Source organism: Zootoca vivipara, chromosome 3, assembly GCF_965207765.1.
Source record: "Zootoca vivipara chromosome 3, rZooViv2.hap1.1, whole genome shotgun sequence".
NCBI classification, from domain to species: Eukaryota; Metazoa; Chordata; class Lepidosauria; order Squamata; family Lacertidae; genus Zootoca; species Zootoca vivipara.
The window spans coordinates 51,972,053-51,989,015 of record NC_142586.1 but is presented as its reverse complement, the minus strand read 5'-3'; the positions used below and the strand labels follow the sequence as shown (position 1 = coordinate 51,989,015).

General features: G+C 39.0%; 1 protein-coding gene across 6 annotated transcripts in view; it reads left to right on the top strand.

Moving 5' to 3' along the window:
- The window catches only part of FAM184A (family with sequence similarity 184 member A), a 68,529-nt gene that overhangs the window by 30,585 nt on the left and 20,981 nt on the right, over positions 1–16,963 (top strand). For all 6 annotated transcript variants that reach the window (XR_015948949.1, XR_009557336.2, XM_088666055.1 and 3 more), the window contains exons 3-9: positions 188–323; positions 1,984–2,165; positions 2,662–2,859; positions 4,814–4,936; positions 8,923–9,084; positions 9,843–9,968; positions 10,119–10,265. Coding sequence is in view for 4 of the 6 variants with exons in the window: in XM_088666055.1 (XP_088522181.1) it covers positions 188–323; positions 1,984–2,165; positions 2,662–2,859; positions 4,814–4,936; positions 8,923–9,084; positions 9,843–9,968; positions 10,119–10,265 (1,074 nt within the window). In the remaining 2 variants the exon portion in view is untranslated. The remainder of the gene's footprint in view (positions 1–187; positions 324–1,983; positions 2,166–2,661; positions 2,860–4,813; positions 4,937–8,922; positions 9,085–9,842; positions 9,969–10,118; positions 10,266–16,963) is intronic.

Below are 16,963 nucleotides of genomic sequence, written 5' to 3'. Positions count from 1 at the left end.
TAGACACATTGGTACATCAATCTTGTATGCAAGAGGCTCACAGACTTATGTGACTAAAGCACTGCAAGAATGTCCAGGCAAGAAAGTTGCTAGCAGTCTTTGTTTTATAAATTGGTAAATTTCATTCATAGTTGTCCCATTTAAAAACATTACTTTGTCCTTTTAATATGATTTTCTCTTCTCTTAGGCTCTTCAAAAACAGTTGGATGATGTCAAAGATGAGGAAACGTCATTGTTAAGCAAACACAAAGAGGTTGAAAGTGAACTAGCAGCTGCTAGAGAACGCTTACAGCAACAGGCCACAGACCTAGTACTAAAAGCCAGTATGTGTGCCTATGTTTTTATGTGCTTTGTATGTCATCTACCTTAATGTTTTCAGAACGTTTTTGTTTAGTAGTTTAATGCAAAAAGCATGTTTTATACAAAGCCTTTATAACCTTTAAAGTGCAGGCTGATGAATTGAAAAGCTTATAGTATAACTCTTTTGTTGTTGCTAGACTTTTCTTAAATCAAGAGTGGTGGGAATGTAGCAGCCCAGGCCAGGCAGTTTCTCACTTCTCCCACCAACCCGCAAATCACTACAACAAGTAGGCAGGGCTGCCCAGCTATCAGTCCCCTGATATCATTATGACATTGGGTGACAACTTCAGATAAGTTATCCATCAGCACCAATCAGCTGATTGGCACTGTCAAGGAGTGCTGCTTACCAAGGAACAATTGGGAGCACACTTTAAGTTCCCAGTTGTTCTTTACAGCTTTTACCTGCCCCATACTTGATGTCACATATTATGTCAGGTGTACAGCAGATATGTGTGGTTTGGGGAAAATGGCCTCATGTGTCTAATTTGGCCTGCGGGCCAGAGCTTCCTTACCCTGCTGTCTTAAATTTTGAACTTTATAGCATATATGTGAAATACTGTGGAAAACATCAATGTTAAAGTCTTGACTATATAATGCAAACATACATACTGAGAGACTCCAAAACACTCAGTGTGAAGTCTTGTATTCTCTATTAATTATCTTATATAATTTCCAAAGGGGTACCTCTTGCAGCAAAAGCAACTGAACCTTGTGACAATTTGAAAACTTACACATTTATTATGGCATAATCTTTCATGCTACATTCAATTGGTCTTATATAGGAGTAAATGTATATAGCAGGGGTCAGCAAGGTTTATCTTGCCTGGGCTGGATCGATCCAGCGAAGATTCTTCCGTGGGCCGGATCACTCATGTGCATGAGCATGCACGTCCACAATTTTCAGCGTCTTCGCAGATGTTATTTCCAGCGTCTATGCATGTGCAGACGCGATTTCTGGAGCCACAGAAGTGAGTCCCCGTGCCACGCTGCGCCAGTTTAGCGCAGTGCACGAGCAGGCAACTCGGTTCGGGGGCGGTTTGTGGGCTGGTCAAACGGCCTCGACGGGCCACTTCTGGCCCATGGGCCTTAGGTTGGTGACCTCTGGTATATAGGATTGTGGTATAAATAACACTTAGCTGCATTTGGGCAATCATATCAGCTTAATAAAACTAGATAGGAACAAGCCTTGCACCCACACATGCAGCCCCTTCCTTCCGTCCTTCCATCCTTCTCAGTGTGTTGCAATTGATCCTTGGATGTCCATGGAAACCATAATTTGCAATTAACACCCAAACTGATAACCTGTGGTTTCCATCTTTGGTAAGGACATTCAGCCGACTCCAAACCTTGGTTTTAAGATCCTGGCTTATTCTGAACCTGGTAACCATATTTTCCCAGATGAGACATAATGGGAAACTATACTTAAAGATTTTATGAATTACCACAACATAATGAAAAAGGAACAGGGAAGCAGCAGTGCAGGTACAGAGCATGTGAACAAAAGACTCATGCTTTTTAAACCAAGATAGGATAATCTAAACCCAGCCTATGGTCAATGCCATTCTAACACAATTGTGGTTGGATGTGTGTCTGATTCTAAATTCATACTTTATTTTCTTATAGGTCATATTGGAATGCTTCAGGCTACACAAATGACCCAGGAAGTTACAATAAGGGATTTGGAATCAGAAAAATCTAGATTAAAGGAGAAACTGTCCCAGCTAGAAGATGAAAGAAATCTATTACAAAGCAAAACGCAAAGCCTAGATGAAAGACAAAGGCAACAAATTTTTGCACTGGAGAAGGTAAAAGAAGTAATGCTTTTTCAAAAAGAACAACTTCCGATTCAACAGTCCTAAAGTGGAGGGTGGGAGGGAGAAATACTGTGGTGGAGGAGCCACTTCTTAAGCTCTACTGCTCTACACTGGCCACAGAACACTGGGAATTTGAGGGAGGGGATCTTTTCTGTACCCTCTCCCTCAGTTTATCCTTTTAATAACATTTTCTATTGACACTAATGGGAGGGGAAAACATTTCTGCTCCAAGGCCAACTTACTTCTTTGGTCTTTATGAGAGGGGTGTCAAGGCCTGACCCAGAATGATTTATTTCTAGGCCCACTGTCCTTGAAACACTGCCAGTACTACAGCAAAGGTGGAGTTTTCAGCTGCCAAGAGAATATGGGTAGAATCTTGTATGGGACAGAATGGTGGTAGAGTTGCAGAATTGAAGGTCATGGGGACAAAGATTACAGTGGAAAAAAATGGATGATGTCATGATTTCAAGTTTGTTTGAATTAACAGAAAGTGAATGAAGCAAGGGAAACACAACGAGAATATTATGAGAAGGAGCTGATAAAACTGCAAGCCAGGCTGGAAGGGGAGGCTGCACAATTAAATGAGGCTCATTCTAAGACCTTGGAGGAGTTGGCATGGAAACATCATACTGCTCTTGAGGCAGCACATAGTACTGCTAACAAGGAGAAAAAGAAACTGCAAATGGTAAGAGAACTATAATATGAGGACTGTTCTTAGTTTTGCTGTATGAAAAAGATTTTGAGTTTAAAAATCCAAGTATATAGCATACCTTAGTTCCAGTTATTTTGCAGTAAGAGGCTTGTAAAAGCAAGAGGAAGAATGTAGCAAGTTTTTCAGCTACACAAATTATTTATAGCAGAAGAGACTGCATATTAATATCACTTATATAAAAATGGGCAGCCTTTCTCTCCAATTTCTCATTGGCTAATAATAGACAGGTAAGAAGATAAGAATTTGCTTTCTCAATCTTTTACAACATTGTTTAGAGACTTCTAGGTCTCTTTCTTTTGTATCTCTTTCATTGATTGAAGGTCAGGTAAATTAGCAGAAAACAATAGAAAGGGCATGTAGAGTTAAGGATTGGGAATATTCAAAAACTTCTGAACATTCCCTTCTGAACATTTTCTGCTAGTTGCAAATTATCATATTCTTGTTCATGTATAGTATATGTATCTGGTCTACCCATTAGGAATCAGTTACTTGATTCAGTTTTGTTACGTTATACAAACACTGGTGGGAGGGGAAGGGCCATAGCTTTGCATGCAGAAGATCCAGGTTCACCTCCCAGCATTTCTAGGTAAGGCTATGAGAGAACCCTGCCTGATAACCTGGAGAGTCACTGCCAGTCATTGTTGACATTGTGGACCAGCAGCCTGACTCAGTGCAGCTCCCTAGGTTACTTTGGGCTTACTTGTGTCTGTCCTCCCGACCATAGCTAAGTGTCAGTATGGTAGAGTGTGGGCGTCATATACATCCATTCATTTCTTTGAATTACCACTATGAGTTGGTTTAAATTGTGATGTTGATGTAAGCTGCTTTGAGTGTTTATACACTTAAAAAAAATAAGTGTATAAAATGCATTTTGAGGTACCGTAATAGGTGAGGACCTATTATGGGAAGTGTATACATGGAGGCAACTCCCATCATCCCTGACCACTGGTCCTGTTAGCTAGGGATGATGGGAGTTGTAGTCCCAAAACATCTGGAGGGCCGAATTTCCCTATGCCTGGTATATCTCCATACTAGACCTAGAATACCATACAGTAAAGAGAAATAGCCAGGATTAACCTAACAAATGTCATCAGCCGAAACCCTGTGCATGGAATTTTGCTTGAGCAACAGAACATGCAGCCAATGCAGGATTTAAAACCCTGTTCTCCAACCCAACCCATTAGTGATGTCAATGGGTGGATGTTGCTTTCAGGATATGGCCTCACAGGTCAAATTGTACCCTGTGGCGGGCCAAGTCTGACCTGTGGGCTAGAGGCTGTCCACCCCTTCTTTAAAGGTGGCAAGAATAGTCTCAAATTCCCCTGTAGCAACTTTGCTAGTTTTTTGAATTACTGTTTCCTAGCTAAAGATGTCCCATACTTTTTTTGAGAGAGAGATGGGGGCATGTACTGTGGGAAGTAATTGTTTTTGATTCATTGTTTTCAACAGGCCAAGTTAATATTAAACTGACAGTCCCAGTACTTTCATGAAAGTCCTCAGCTGACATCTTAAATTTTTACATTTTTTAATCCTTGTGTTTCAGTAGTTTCATTTCAGAATAACATTTTGAAATTAAATATTTTTATTAGACTAGAAGTTTCTAAAACTCTCATCAATGAAATGGCATATTTGGCTCAAACCTTTGATTGTTTAGAATTACCCTAATTTTGGACTTGTCCAGATGTTGTTACAAATTTACTAATATTCTGTCTCTTCTGCATGTTGGACTCATATTAAAATGGGAAAAATGAGAAACATTTCCAGCACTTTTATTAAATATTACTTTTGTCAACAACAGGTCTCTCTGTTTGTCTTATAAGTAATACATAGAATAACCATGAACACTAGAAAAACAGACTAATATGAGTCCTGCTTCAGTATGTAATGAACCTAAACAGGCATTTCTATTGTTTTTCATTTTCTTAAGGAGTTGGAGCAGCACTTTGAAAAAGAGAAGATACATTTTGAAGACGAGAAGAATCAGCTTCGACAGCAGTTGGAAAACCTGAGGGAAGAACTGACAACCAAGCTGACTTCATCCAATCAGGAGGCAAGAATCAGCTTAGTCATAACAGCTAACTGTCATGTGCATTAGACCACTTTTAACCAATACTGATATTTTCTTTAGTCAATGTTTTAGAGCTGTATGTTTAAGATTTGCTCTGTTCTATTTTGCTTTTTAAAGATATTTTTAAAATATATAGTTCTTATATTCATGACTTTCATGAATGGTGTAGAGAAAAGGAAGGTTGTTCTCTTCTCTGATAATGCTAGAATTTTCTGTCATGACCACTAGACTGCTTTAATCACATTTATTAAGGATAACTATATTAGTAGCAACAGCCATGGGTAGCTAAACATGAAATCTCCATATTCAAAGGCAGCAAACCTCTGAATATCAAATACTAGGGACAAACAGGGAGGAGACTGTCATCTCCATGCCCTACTTGTAAAAATCCAGAGGCATCTGGTGGCTACTGTTGAAAGCAGAATTTGCTACGTTGACCTTGCTCTAATCCAACATTTAAAAAAATGCAGATGCTTTGCTTAGTAGTTGCATATATACTCCAACCTTCTTCTAAAGAGCTCAGGTTAATTTACATAGATTCTCCTCATTTTACATTCAAAGTAATCCTACAATTTATTATAGATTAAGATAGTTAGTGTCCTGAATATCCTAAGACCACCACTAAGTAGCTGTGGGGATTTGAAACTGGATTTCCTGGCCCAAGTTCAATGGCAGCAGCTTTCCCCAATCTGGGGCCCTCCAGATGTTGGACTCACAACTCCCACAAACCCCAGCCAGCATGCCCAGCGGTAAGGGATGTTGGGAGTTGTAGTCAACAACAACTGAAGGTCAGCAGTTTGGGGATGTCTGCATTATAGCTTCTTTTTTTATATGAACAAAGGTATTCATACAGCAGAGAACCTGTTTCAGTCTGAGGACCATATTTCTTGTGAGCAACATTCTGTTAAGTATTTCTTATTTGTACTTGCATTTGTACATTCATTTTTAATATGCTATTTTACAGTCCTGAAGAGGGGTGGCTTTTTATTTTAAACAACTTGATACAGGTGGCATTACAGTATTGATTAGTAATAGGAAAATTGTATCCTGTTTATTGCATTCTTAAGTTGCTCTTTTAAAAATACTGTGATTGAACTATTGATCCTTTTCATAAAAACGTATTTATACGCTCAGCTTCAGAGTTGCAAACTAACATTTTTAAATTGTCAGCTTTACAGATAATAATGTTGCTTATAAGTTGTCACACAAATGGTTCAGTATCCAGAAAAAGCCAATTAAGCCAATTTCTCATTTAAAAACTATTTCATTAAATTATTCATTATTTCATGCAAACACTAATAAATAGCTTATAAATGGATTAGGGACTGCTGAGAATAAAAGCTGCTTACTTAATGCTGCAATCCTCTACACATCTACTGTAAGTCCTATTTATTTAACTTATGAGTAGACATTTATACGATTCTGCTCTTAGCGTCTAAACTGTTGTAGAACAAAGTGACCTCACATTTGCACTGAACAAGAAGGGAGTAGAATAGGATCCCATGGGTCACCAAAGGCAGGCTCCCCAGGAGATTTTATTTATTTATTTATTTATTTATATTTAACAACATTTACATACTGCTTTGCTGTAAATAAAACCTCTAAGGGAGAGGTGATGAATGTATGTCTAATTTTCTGTACCTTCATAAGTACAGTCACTTGGGAGCAATCTTCGAGATGCTCACAATGATGCCAAGATCAAGGTCCAAAGAGTTACTTCAGGCATGTAAATGCCTAGGGAGTTTTTGTATTCCTTTCATTTGAATTGTAAATATCCAGTCTCAAAAGCCATTTCTGATGCTGTGTGGTGTACTGCTGTGAAATACAAAATCGAAAGCCATGTCGATCATGTAAGACCAAGTGCTCAATTCTTGGTCCAAATTATACATTTTATCAAAAGTTGCCAAAGAATCAAAAGGATGCTATTTCCCTTTTCAACATCTAGGCAGAGATTCTCAGTCACAGCTGCAATTTCAGTCTTGCTGCATACCCAGGTAAAAAGCCAGGCAATTTATGTAGCTGACGGTATCTGTGTATGTCTGAGTCTGCAGACTGTCCACCTATTCAACAACTTTTCTTAGAAAATAGAATCTGAAGTTGGAGTGGTGACTGGTGGACAGTCTGGTGGTGAAGTGAATATGCAAATGTATATATACAGAGCGGAAGGCAAATAACAGTATATGAGTCATCTCTTTTCAAAGGGTGGTATTGATTACCTGTGTAACAAACAATAAGCTACCGGTAGCTTTACCAAGCTAGTTTTCAAAATACAGTGAGTAAAAGTTCAAGTTTAATTAAATTCCTTTTATGTTCAAGAACATTGATGGGTATATGAGGCCACTGGAAGAAGGGATACGGGTATGCAGAGCTTCCGTCAGGCAAAATATGAGTAGTTCTGCCTCGGAAAGTCGCATGTTAGTTACTCATTCTCTAGGTTCACTATTTGCTTTGAAGACTCTTAAGGGAGACATGTACTTCATGGCTTATTCATTTTCAAACTTGAAACTGAAGGAGAATTTTTCCTTTTTCACACAATTGATTTACATTTTCCTCACATTCAGCCTCATTGATACTGTCAGTAGTTCTGAATCGAAAGCTTAATTTTATGGTGATTTTTATGCATAAGCAAACAAATACAAAAAAAGAGAATATTAACCAAAAATATGTATACTATTCTATCTCATGCGGATATATTTGGAAGTAATCTGTATTGGATCTTCTTCATGCATTCCCAGTTGCAGGCAGCTGTTGAAGAAGGTTCACACTGCTAGCATATATAACAAAGGTCCACTATGTAGTGTTAAAAATGTATGTAGTTCTATTTGAGATAATCCTTGTAAAAGTAAAGTTATAAAAGAATTGCCTTCTACAAAATCCTGTTGCAGAAACCTTTAATATTAAGGTTGGCAACTCCTGACTGATATAATCCTTCAGCAAATGTTTCAAAATACAGGCATAGTCTCGTAAACTCAAGCTCGTCTCCTTACCAGATATTGATGGGGTGAAGGCCATGAGACTTCAAACAACAAATTGTATGTGCTTGGATGCAGTGCTGTCTACATTCTTGCAGAATACTGGTGTGCATAATGGATAAAGCATATAGGGGATATATCCTTGCAATTGCCAACAATGTTTGAAATTACAGTAGCTCTTGGCAGCCCTCTCTTATTTATAATATTGTATTTTATAACCTGTTTTTTAAAAAGACTAAATCTTAGGAAATTGTGATACTTGTGTTTGTTTGAAATGTTTGGTGTATGTTTGTTTTTTAATAGTAGTGAATAATACGAACATGAGTTTGACCAAACTGCGGGAGGCAGTGCAAGACAGGAGTGCCTGGCGTGCTATGGTCCATGGGGTCACGAAGAGTCGGACACGACTAAACGACTAAACAACAACAATAAAATTATGAGTGGGGTTGGCTTTGCCTGTATGAAGATTATACTTAAATAGGGGGAAATATGCACAAAAGTATGTCATGCTCAGTTAATCTGAAATTGTTAAACTATTGTGAGGGACAGGGGATATCGCGAAGTCCCTCCCCTCCTGAGTTCAAGCCCATCCCCGAGCACAGGGGAAAGCAGAGGGAGCTCCGATTCCAGTGAGGAAGCAGGAAGTCGTGTCCGAGGCTCAGGCAAGGTAGCGGAGCCAGGGTCCCAGGTGGGACAGGAAGGGGCAAATAAGGGGGGGAGACCCATCCCCCCAACTCCGGAATTACGGAGAAAGAGGAGGGGAAAGAGGATGGGTCTGCCAAGGCTTTTGTGTTGGGGAAAGACGCGCCAAAAGCCATTCGGAGGTTCTGCAACGTAATGACCCCATCGTTCCGTGTAAATAGCAATGACTTCAGCACTGTAAATACGCAGCACCAATAAAAGAATAAAATGCAGAGCTGCGTAGCGTCGTTACTCTGAAGTAGCCTGCTCCGGCCACTGTGACAACTATCAATACTTTTTTCTCTCCTTTTGTAGATGGGTCGATTACAAGATCTAGTAAGAAAAAGTGAACAGGGCCTTGGTACTGCAGAAGGACACATCTCCAATCTTCAGGAAACCCAGGAAATACTACAAAAAGAACTAGAGTTAACCAGGGCAAGACTGAGGGAGACCACTGATTCTCTGTATAATGTTCAGGTAACTGCAGGATACACCAGCTCCATCACTCTGATTCATGGCAACTGCTTTACACATCTGAAGCTCCCTCTCCTTACACACAGAGAGAAACTTTCCTATTTACTCTTGTGTCTACTGTAACCCCGTATATTTATCATCACTCAGATGTGCTACTGTAAACTAGATGGGTTTAGAAGGAAATTTGACAAATTCATGGAGAATGAGTCTGGTCATTATGGCTCTAACCTCAGATTCAGTGCTGGCATGTCATTGAATGCTGGCTGCTGGGAGCAACAAGAGAAGACTGTTTCCTTCATGTCCTACTTGTGAGCTTCTGAGAAGCATCCAGAGGACACCTGTGGAAAACAGGTTGCTGAACTAATAGACAATTGGTCTGATTCAGCAGGGCTCTTACGTTCTTATGCACATATCGAGCTTCCTTTGCATGTAGCTAAAAGTTATCATGGATCCTTGAGTCAGGATCTGTTTTATCTACATAACACTGATGCACTTGAAAATCCTTGTTTTTTTAATGAATAGTTAATGGGAACAAGCAACTCCATTCATACAATTAAAATATCAAAATACAAATTTTAAGGTGTCATTAAATTAATTGCATAAAAATATACAAACTAAAACATATTCTTGAGCAGCCAGTTTAAAAAATCACCAGTGCTGCTTGAGCATTCAGTAAAGGCATTAACATTGCTTCCAAGCAAAATATTGTCATGAAATCATTTTGTTGTTGCTTATCTATGTTTTGAATTTTGTGTTCCTAGGGGGAACTAGACCAGGAAAGACAGCAGCATGAAGTAATGATTGTAGCTATGAGGGAAGAGGAAAAATTCAAAGTTGACAGAATGGCCCGTGATCTAGAAATAAAATGGACAGAAAATCTTCGGCAAGTGCCCTTTTTTATTTTATGTTTTTTTCTCTTTTACAGCAAAGCATGTGTTAAATGCAGTTATGTAATACCAAACTGTGCATTTCAATAATATTTTTATAATGTTATTAAAGGCCAGAAAGTTTTAGTTCTACTTCTTTTTCTTAGGCAGGAATGTACCAAACTTCGAGAAGAGTTAAGGCTTCAGCATGAGGAAGATAAAAAGTCAGCAATGACTCAACTCCTGCAGCTAAAAGAGAGAGAAAAAAATGCTGCCAGAGATAGCTGGCAGAAGAAAGTTGAAGATCTTTTGGACCAGGTAACTGGAATGATTACTAGCATGTTTTATTACTGTTGTGAAATTACATCTGAAGAGGGATAAATTGTTGTAGAGCTAGTTGGATGATTAAGAAGGGAAATCATATGCTGAAGTCGGTGGCCATTGTGTCTGTTACAGAATTATATGAATATGCTTTGATTAGCAGTGAATTGGGGGGAATTCTGTAAGGGCTAAGCCATGGTATCTGTTCTCTCCAATGTACAACTGTGGACCTGAAGGACAGACTTTAACTGTATGATTCACATCTGAGAGGACTCTAGCTTAAAATATTGGAAAAAATGTTTTTATTCACCAGTCTGTTTATATCCCTCTCCCGCAAAAGCTCATGCTACTCAGAGCCTGGTGCATAACAATAAAATCCAAAATGAAAAACATAAACATATTAAGCATCCATGCCCAATGCAGCCCAACAGCACACAATATACAAATGAGAGGAGCTAAATCCACAACAGCCATCTGAAGTATGCACATTTTGCAAAAAGCAAAAATGTAGGTACTGTACTGAAGACTACCCAGTAATAAGTTTCTTGTTTGTTGCTGAAATATCTGTTCACATTGGAAGCCACCTGGTTTTATGTATGGAAATTCTTCATAGGAACTTCATATCTACAAATGTTACCTGAAGAAATCAAATAATTGTGATAGGCTGTATACAAAGACAAAGACTTATTTAAGGATAGAAAGTTTGAGACTTGTAAAAATTATGCAGCAGACAAAGCATAGGGATTGATGTCTGACAGGAAGAAAACAACAATTTCAGCATAGTTTCCACTGGAACGTAAATGTCTTCCATTAATGGATACTGGAAGATTTTTTGTTGCATCATATCTTCGATGGGTTTCAAATTAATGATTTCCCCTCCTGAAAGTAGTGCGTTAACTTTACTAAATATTCCTGTTCTGCAACAGAACTAAAAAGCATCATTGCAGCCATCAGCAGTGAACAGATAGAACATGGGTTTAAATCCCAAACAATGCATTCAGGAAAACACACACAAATTAAATACAATAAACTTTGGATTTTGATGTGTTCAGGAAAAAGTACATTTATAGGTTTATTTTAGAAATGTGGTAAACAGAATATGGTTCAATCCTTAAATCCTAGGACCAGCTTATCTGAGAGTAGGTCCCACTGAACTCATTGGGACTAACTTGTAAGTAGAGACCCATAAAATTTCACTGCTTGTTTATTAAAGTGTTTTTGTATCACCTTTTGGCTATAACATGGGCCACCAAGCAAGTTTGGAAGAAAAGAAAATACAGTTTAAAACAATAAGTAACACATTAAAACAAGTTACAGGTAGGTAGCTGTGTTGGTCTGACATAGTCAAAACAAAAAAAAAAATCCTTCCACAGCACCTTAGAGACCAACTAAGTTTGTCATTGGTATGAGCTTTCATGTGCATGCACACTTCTTCAGATATCTGAAGAAGTGTGCATGCACATGAAAGCTCATACCATACCAATGACAAACTTAGTTCGTCTCTAAGGTGGAAGGAATTTGTTTATTGGAAGGAATTTGTTTATTTTGTTTCAACATTAAAACAAAATACCAACTTAAAAAGCACTAAAAGCCAAACAAAATAAAAATGTTTAAAATTCAACAGGGATGAGGCCAGTCTAATGTATCTAGGAAGGGAGTTTCATAAACTGAGGTGCTGGTACAGAAAATACCCTATCTAGCATTCTCACCAATTGGATCTCTCTTGGTGGGCCATACTAAAGGGTTTAAGAAAATGATTTCTGCCTCTGGATTGGTTCATATTGGAGGAGGCAGTCTTTCAGATACCCTGCCCATAAGCTGTTTAGGGCTTTATACACCAGGAGCTTAAGTTGGGCCTGGAAACACCAAACAAGGTTGGTGTCATATGGTCTTAGAAACATACACAAGAAAGCAATCTGATTGCTGCATTGTGCACCAGCTACAGTTTCTGAGCACACTTCAAAGGCAACAGCCCCATATAGCGTATGTTGCAAAAAATCTGCTGGTAGCTTGAAGGTGACATACCGGAGCTGCCTTCTCCAGAAAAGGGTTGTAGCTGACACACCAGCCAAAACTGGGCAAAAGCATTCCTGAGATAAAGCACCTGCTTTGGCATCAAGAAGCTATGCTGGATCCAGAAGCACTGCCAAAGAGCAAAGCCTATCCTTCAAATTGAGTGCAATCCCCTCTAGAACAGACTGTACTCAGTCCTAAATTAGCTTGTCTGCTGACCAACAGCACCTCTCTCTTATCCATAGCTGCCAAGTTATCCCTTTTTTTAAGGGATTTTCCCTTATGCTGAATAGGCTTCCTCGCGAGAAAAGGGAAAACTTGGCAGCTATGCTCTTATCTGAAATTAATTTGTTGGTCCCTGTTCTGTCCTGTGTGTCCAGTTGCAGGGATTCCAAAGAAAGATGCACAAATTTCCAGAATGATCATTTGTGGTATTTTATTATAGAGATGCTGTATAGCAAGGTACTCACGTACTGCAATGCAGTGCAGGATTCCTTGCAGCTGAAGTGGCAATCACCACTTTGGCTTTGTCCATTAATTGCTAATCATATATGGTTTACTTCTACAAAAAGCAAGCTATTAAGCAGGCAACAATGGTCCAATTAACTCACCCCTGGCTTAGAGGCCCCTTCCCAGCTCTCATCCATCTCTTAGATAAGCAAGCAGCTGACAAGTAGGCAGCATGAGAAGCCTCCTCTATCCCAAAGAAGGCTTCAAACAAGCAGATAAGCATGTGTGATCTCATGTTACAGCTCACACAAATTAGTCCTGGGGTTATCTTGACTACCAAGATAGCAATCACAGGCCTTCCAGGACATTTGCACCTTTTGGTTCTACACAGTCCCCAACCAGGTTTTCACTGTATTGAGATAATGGTTCAGAATTTGGAAATTAGAGATAGAACTAAGTATCACTGACTTGAGGACACAACAGTGTATTGAGCAAAAAACCCTAGCCCTTCTGAGATTTTTCAGCTGACAAGACTGGAATCATAGTAAAACAGCACGCTAAGGCCCATATCTCAGATGTTCCAGGAAGATACCATGATGGATGGTGAATGCCTCTGAGAGGTACAGCAGAACCAACAGGGATGCACTCGTCCTGTCTAGTTCCCAGAGTAGATCATCCACCGTCTGTTTCTGCACCAAAACCAGATCTGAAACCAGATTGAAAAGGATATAGATATTAGATAATTAAAGGTAAAGGGGGCCCTGACCATCAGGTCCAGTCGTGTCCGACTCTGGGGTTGCGACGCTCATCTCGCTCTATAGGCCGAGGGAGCCAGCGTTTGTCCGCAGACAGCTTCCGGGTCATGTGGCCAGCATGTCAAAGCTGCTTCTGGCGAACCAGAGCAGCCCACGGAAACGCCGTTTACCTTCCCGCCGGAGCGGTCCCTATTTATCTACTTGCACTTTGATGTGCTTTCGAACTAGGTGGGCAGGAGCTGGGACCGAGCAACGGGAGCTCACCCCGTTGCAGGGATTTGAACCGCCGACCTCCTGATCAGCAAGCCCTAGACTCTGTGGTTTAACCCACAGCACCACCTGGGTCCCTTTTGAATTAAATACCATTAAATAATAAAATAATATATTTGCTTTCCCCATCAAGGGAAAAGAAATAGGACTGAAAAGTATTTTAGACCATGAGGTAGCTCTGATAGAGAATGTAGGTGACCCTGACTTTGTTAGTGTGTGTGTACACACACACACACACACACACACAAGCAAACAACAATTCAGGATCACATCCAGGACTTTCTCTCACACACAATTAAGTGATACTCAAAGTAGACACATTAAAGTTAATGGGCATTGCTAACTTAAGTGCATTAATTTCAGTTGGTCTACTCTATGTGGATAACAATTTCCTAGCATTAAATCAAATGAAATCCAAATAAACAAGCATAATGTCCCAAATTTCAGGTTTAAAAGATGTATTTGACATCCAATCTAAGCAAGCAAATAGTGTAGGAGCCGCTTTTCAGTGGAGTAGTTCAGAGTTTGGAATCTTAATACAGTACATCAAGCTTAGCCATGAATGTTGCCTTGCAGTTTCCTAGATCTGGGAATTAGTTTAGCTTAGGGTTTTTTGTTTTTTGCTTCACCACTAATCTGAAATAACTGGTGTCAGAATCATAAATCATGTATCCAGAAATGAAATTACTCATCATTCAATTTTTGAAATTGTATTGATCATATATGTGTTGCATCTGATGTATATGGTGATATACCACTTATACATGCTGACAGTACATCTTCAGCTTGTTAGTAAATGGTAGGGGTGTGCATGGGCTCTGTGTACCCTAAATGTGAAACAAGGAAGGCTACAGTTTGTACTGTAAACAAGGCATCTTGAGGTGGATCACAGACTCCCAAAGCTTCTGAGTTACTCTGTGGCATCTACTTTCTACCCCCACCCCGCCCTCAAAAAACAAAACAGACTGACTGGGGAAATGCCAAGAGCTTGAGAGGGGAGTGGATGGAGAAGTGAGGGAGATGTTTCATTTTGATGGAAAGGTCTTCCATGAATCAGTGTGAATTATTTTCCCAGGGTACTCAAATCACAAGTCAATGAAGAGGTCTCTTTTGTAGCCCCAAAAATCCATGGGGGGAGGCGGAAGCCCACCCTATCAATGACCCTTCGAGTAACAAGGGTCATTTCTTGGGAATCTACGCTATTTTTACATCAATGTTGCTGCTTCCCGAGAGTCTCATATTACTCACTCCGAAATAGTAGCATCTGCACTTGTAGGAGAACTATTACATGTATCATTCTGAAATTTTGCAGCCTTCGTCCTCTCTGAAGGTATGACCTATTCTGCAAACTGAATCTAATTAAGTCATAACATGAAAAAATTCTTGTTTTTAAGAAAATCAATTTGTAAAGGTGCCGCACACAAAGTTCCCTAGTTGTATCTGCTTACAATTAGGAAGGCTTAATCCACTAAGGAGGGATTCCTATGCCTGCACATTTCATCCACTTTTGTGAAAAAAGTCATAGCTGTTTTAGTTTCCCGATTATAGTGGATGGGGGGGAAAGAAAGCTTAATTTTCAATAGGTTTAATTCGATCACCAATAACGTCAAATTGGAAAGACACAGAATGGTTCTGAAGCAAATTGGACTGCTTCCCAAAGACAGATACAAATTGTGTCAATTGTGACCAGTGCACACCCCTATTAAATGTCATTATAGTATTATATGTAGAATGTAATTTTGCTATGGACTGACAATTTAAAATATATATTTTAAGGAACATCCATATCTAAATCTTTATAAAAAAGTTTCAGTTGTGTTCCAAATTATTTACAGATTGGTTTGAGGTTGGCAAAAAAATAGATGTTGATGTTTAATCATGTTGCCACCTTGCTTAAAACGATGGCAAAATGTATTTCTAAATATACCTGAACATTTGTTTAAAATGTTTGAAGGGCTTTTATTAACAAATATTAATAGTGAAATGCAACAAATACTTGGCCGTTCTTCCAGAGTATATTTACTGAAGTAGATGTGTCAATTTGGGTCAAAGGAAAAAAATATTTAATATAGGAGCATGATAAAATCCTTGAGCATACACAAATTTGCTCCCAATATTTAACTCTTATAAAAATGGGACCACAAATTGTATTTATGTGATTTTCATGTGTTCAGTGGATTTCCATAGCAAGCCATAGCAAAAATGTTCTGTGTCAATTTCGCCCAATCAATTTTCAACATATTTTTCCTTCTTAAATTAATATAATGTTCTGTGTTTTACTGTCCCTTCTTTATTCCATCTTCTTAGTTATTTCTGAATATTTCCCTTTATTCCTGTGATCTTTCCTTCATAGCGGCACTGTCTCGGTGAAGCTTTGCATAAATCTATCAGCAATGTAAGTGAGTTGCACTTACAATATGTACATGAGGGCATGCTTGCACTTCTCAGCTTGCATACTAGCCAGTGCTGCTTCAGAGCATTAGCCTTTGAAATCAATAAAGAAATGTTGTTCAAGGGAAGAGTTTACACATTAATTTCATAAAAAGCTCTGCGCTGCATTCATACATTCATTCGTATGTGTATGTGTTAATATCATTTGACATTAAACATCACACAGTCATTTTATGTGATGTAAAAGCAAGCTTGCAGGCAGTACATTTGCACTTTATAAAGCTTTTTATAAAGCATGGAAATGTGTGGTACCGTGTTACAATTTAATATAAATAATGCAACTCAGTTATGGTTTGGCTATTATATTTCATTCTGTTATTTCTACAAAGATTTAAAAAATCAATGAGTGGTATCTAAATGGTCACCAGAAGGTCATACGCTATTAAGTTTATGCACTACATACACACATGATGTAGCTTCTCTATCTTTCACTTACTGTACTTTGTCACATACATACATGGCTGAAAAGCCACTTGTGGTGGTCAGGAGACCTTCCAGAGTGGTGTGTGATGCAGTGGGCTGTGATGCAGGTAGGAATAAATCAGTTGTTCCCCTTTTTGCATATGGAAGTGCCCCTTTTCTCTCTCCATGCTGTCCCTTGCAATTGGTCGAGAAGGTGAGCTGATACACATTAGGATGTGTTGTATCCATGACATGACCATTTTTTACTCTTGCCCCATTTTTTCGCGTTGCACCAGAGGATCTTTGCTGGCAAAGCCCTTCCACTAGCAGAAACTTCCACACTAATCCAGGGGA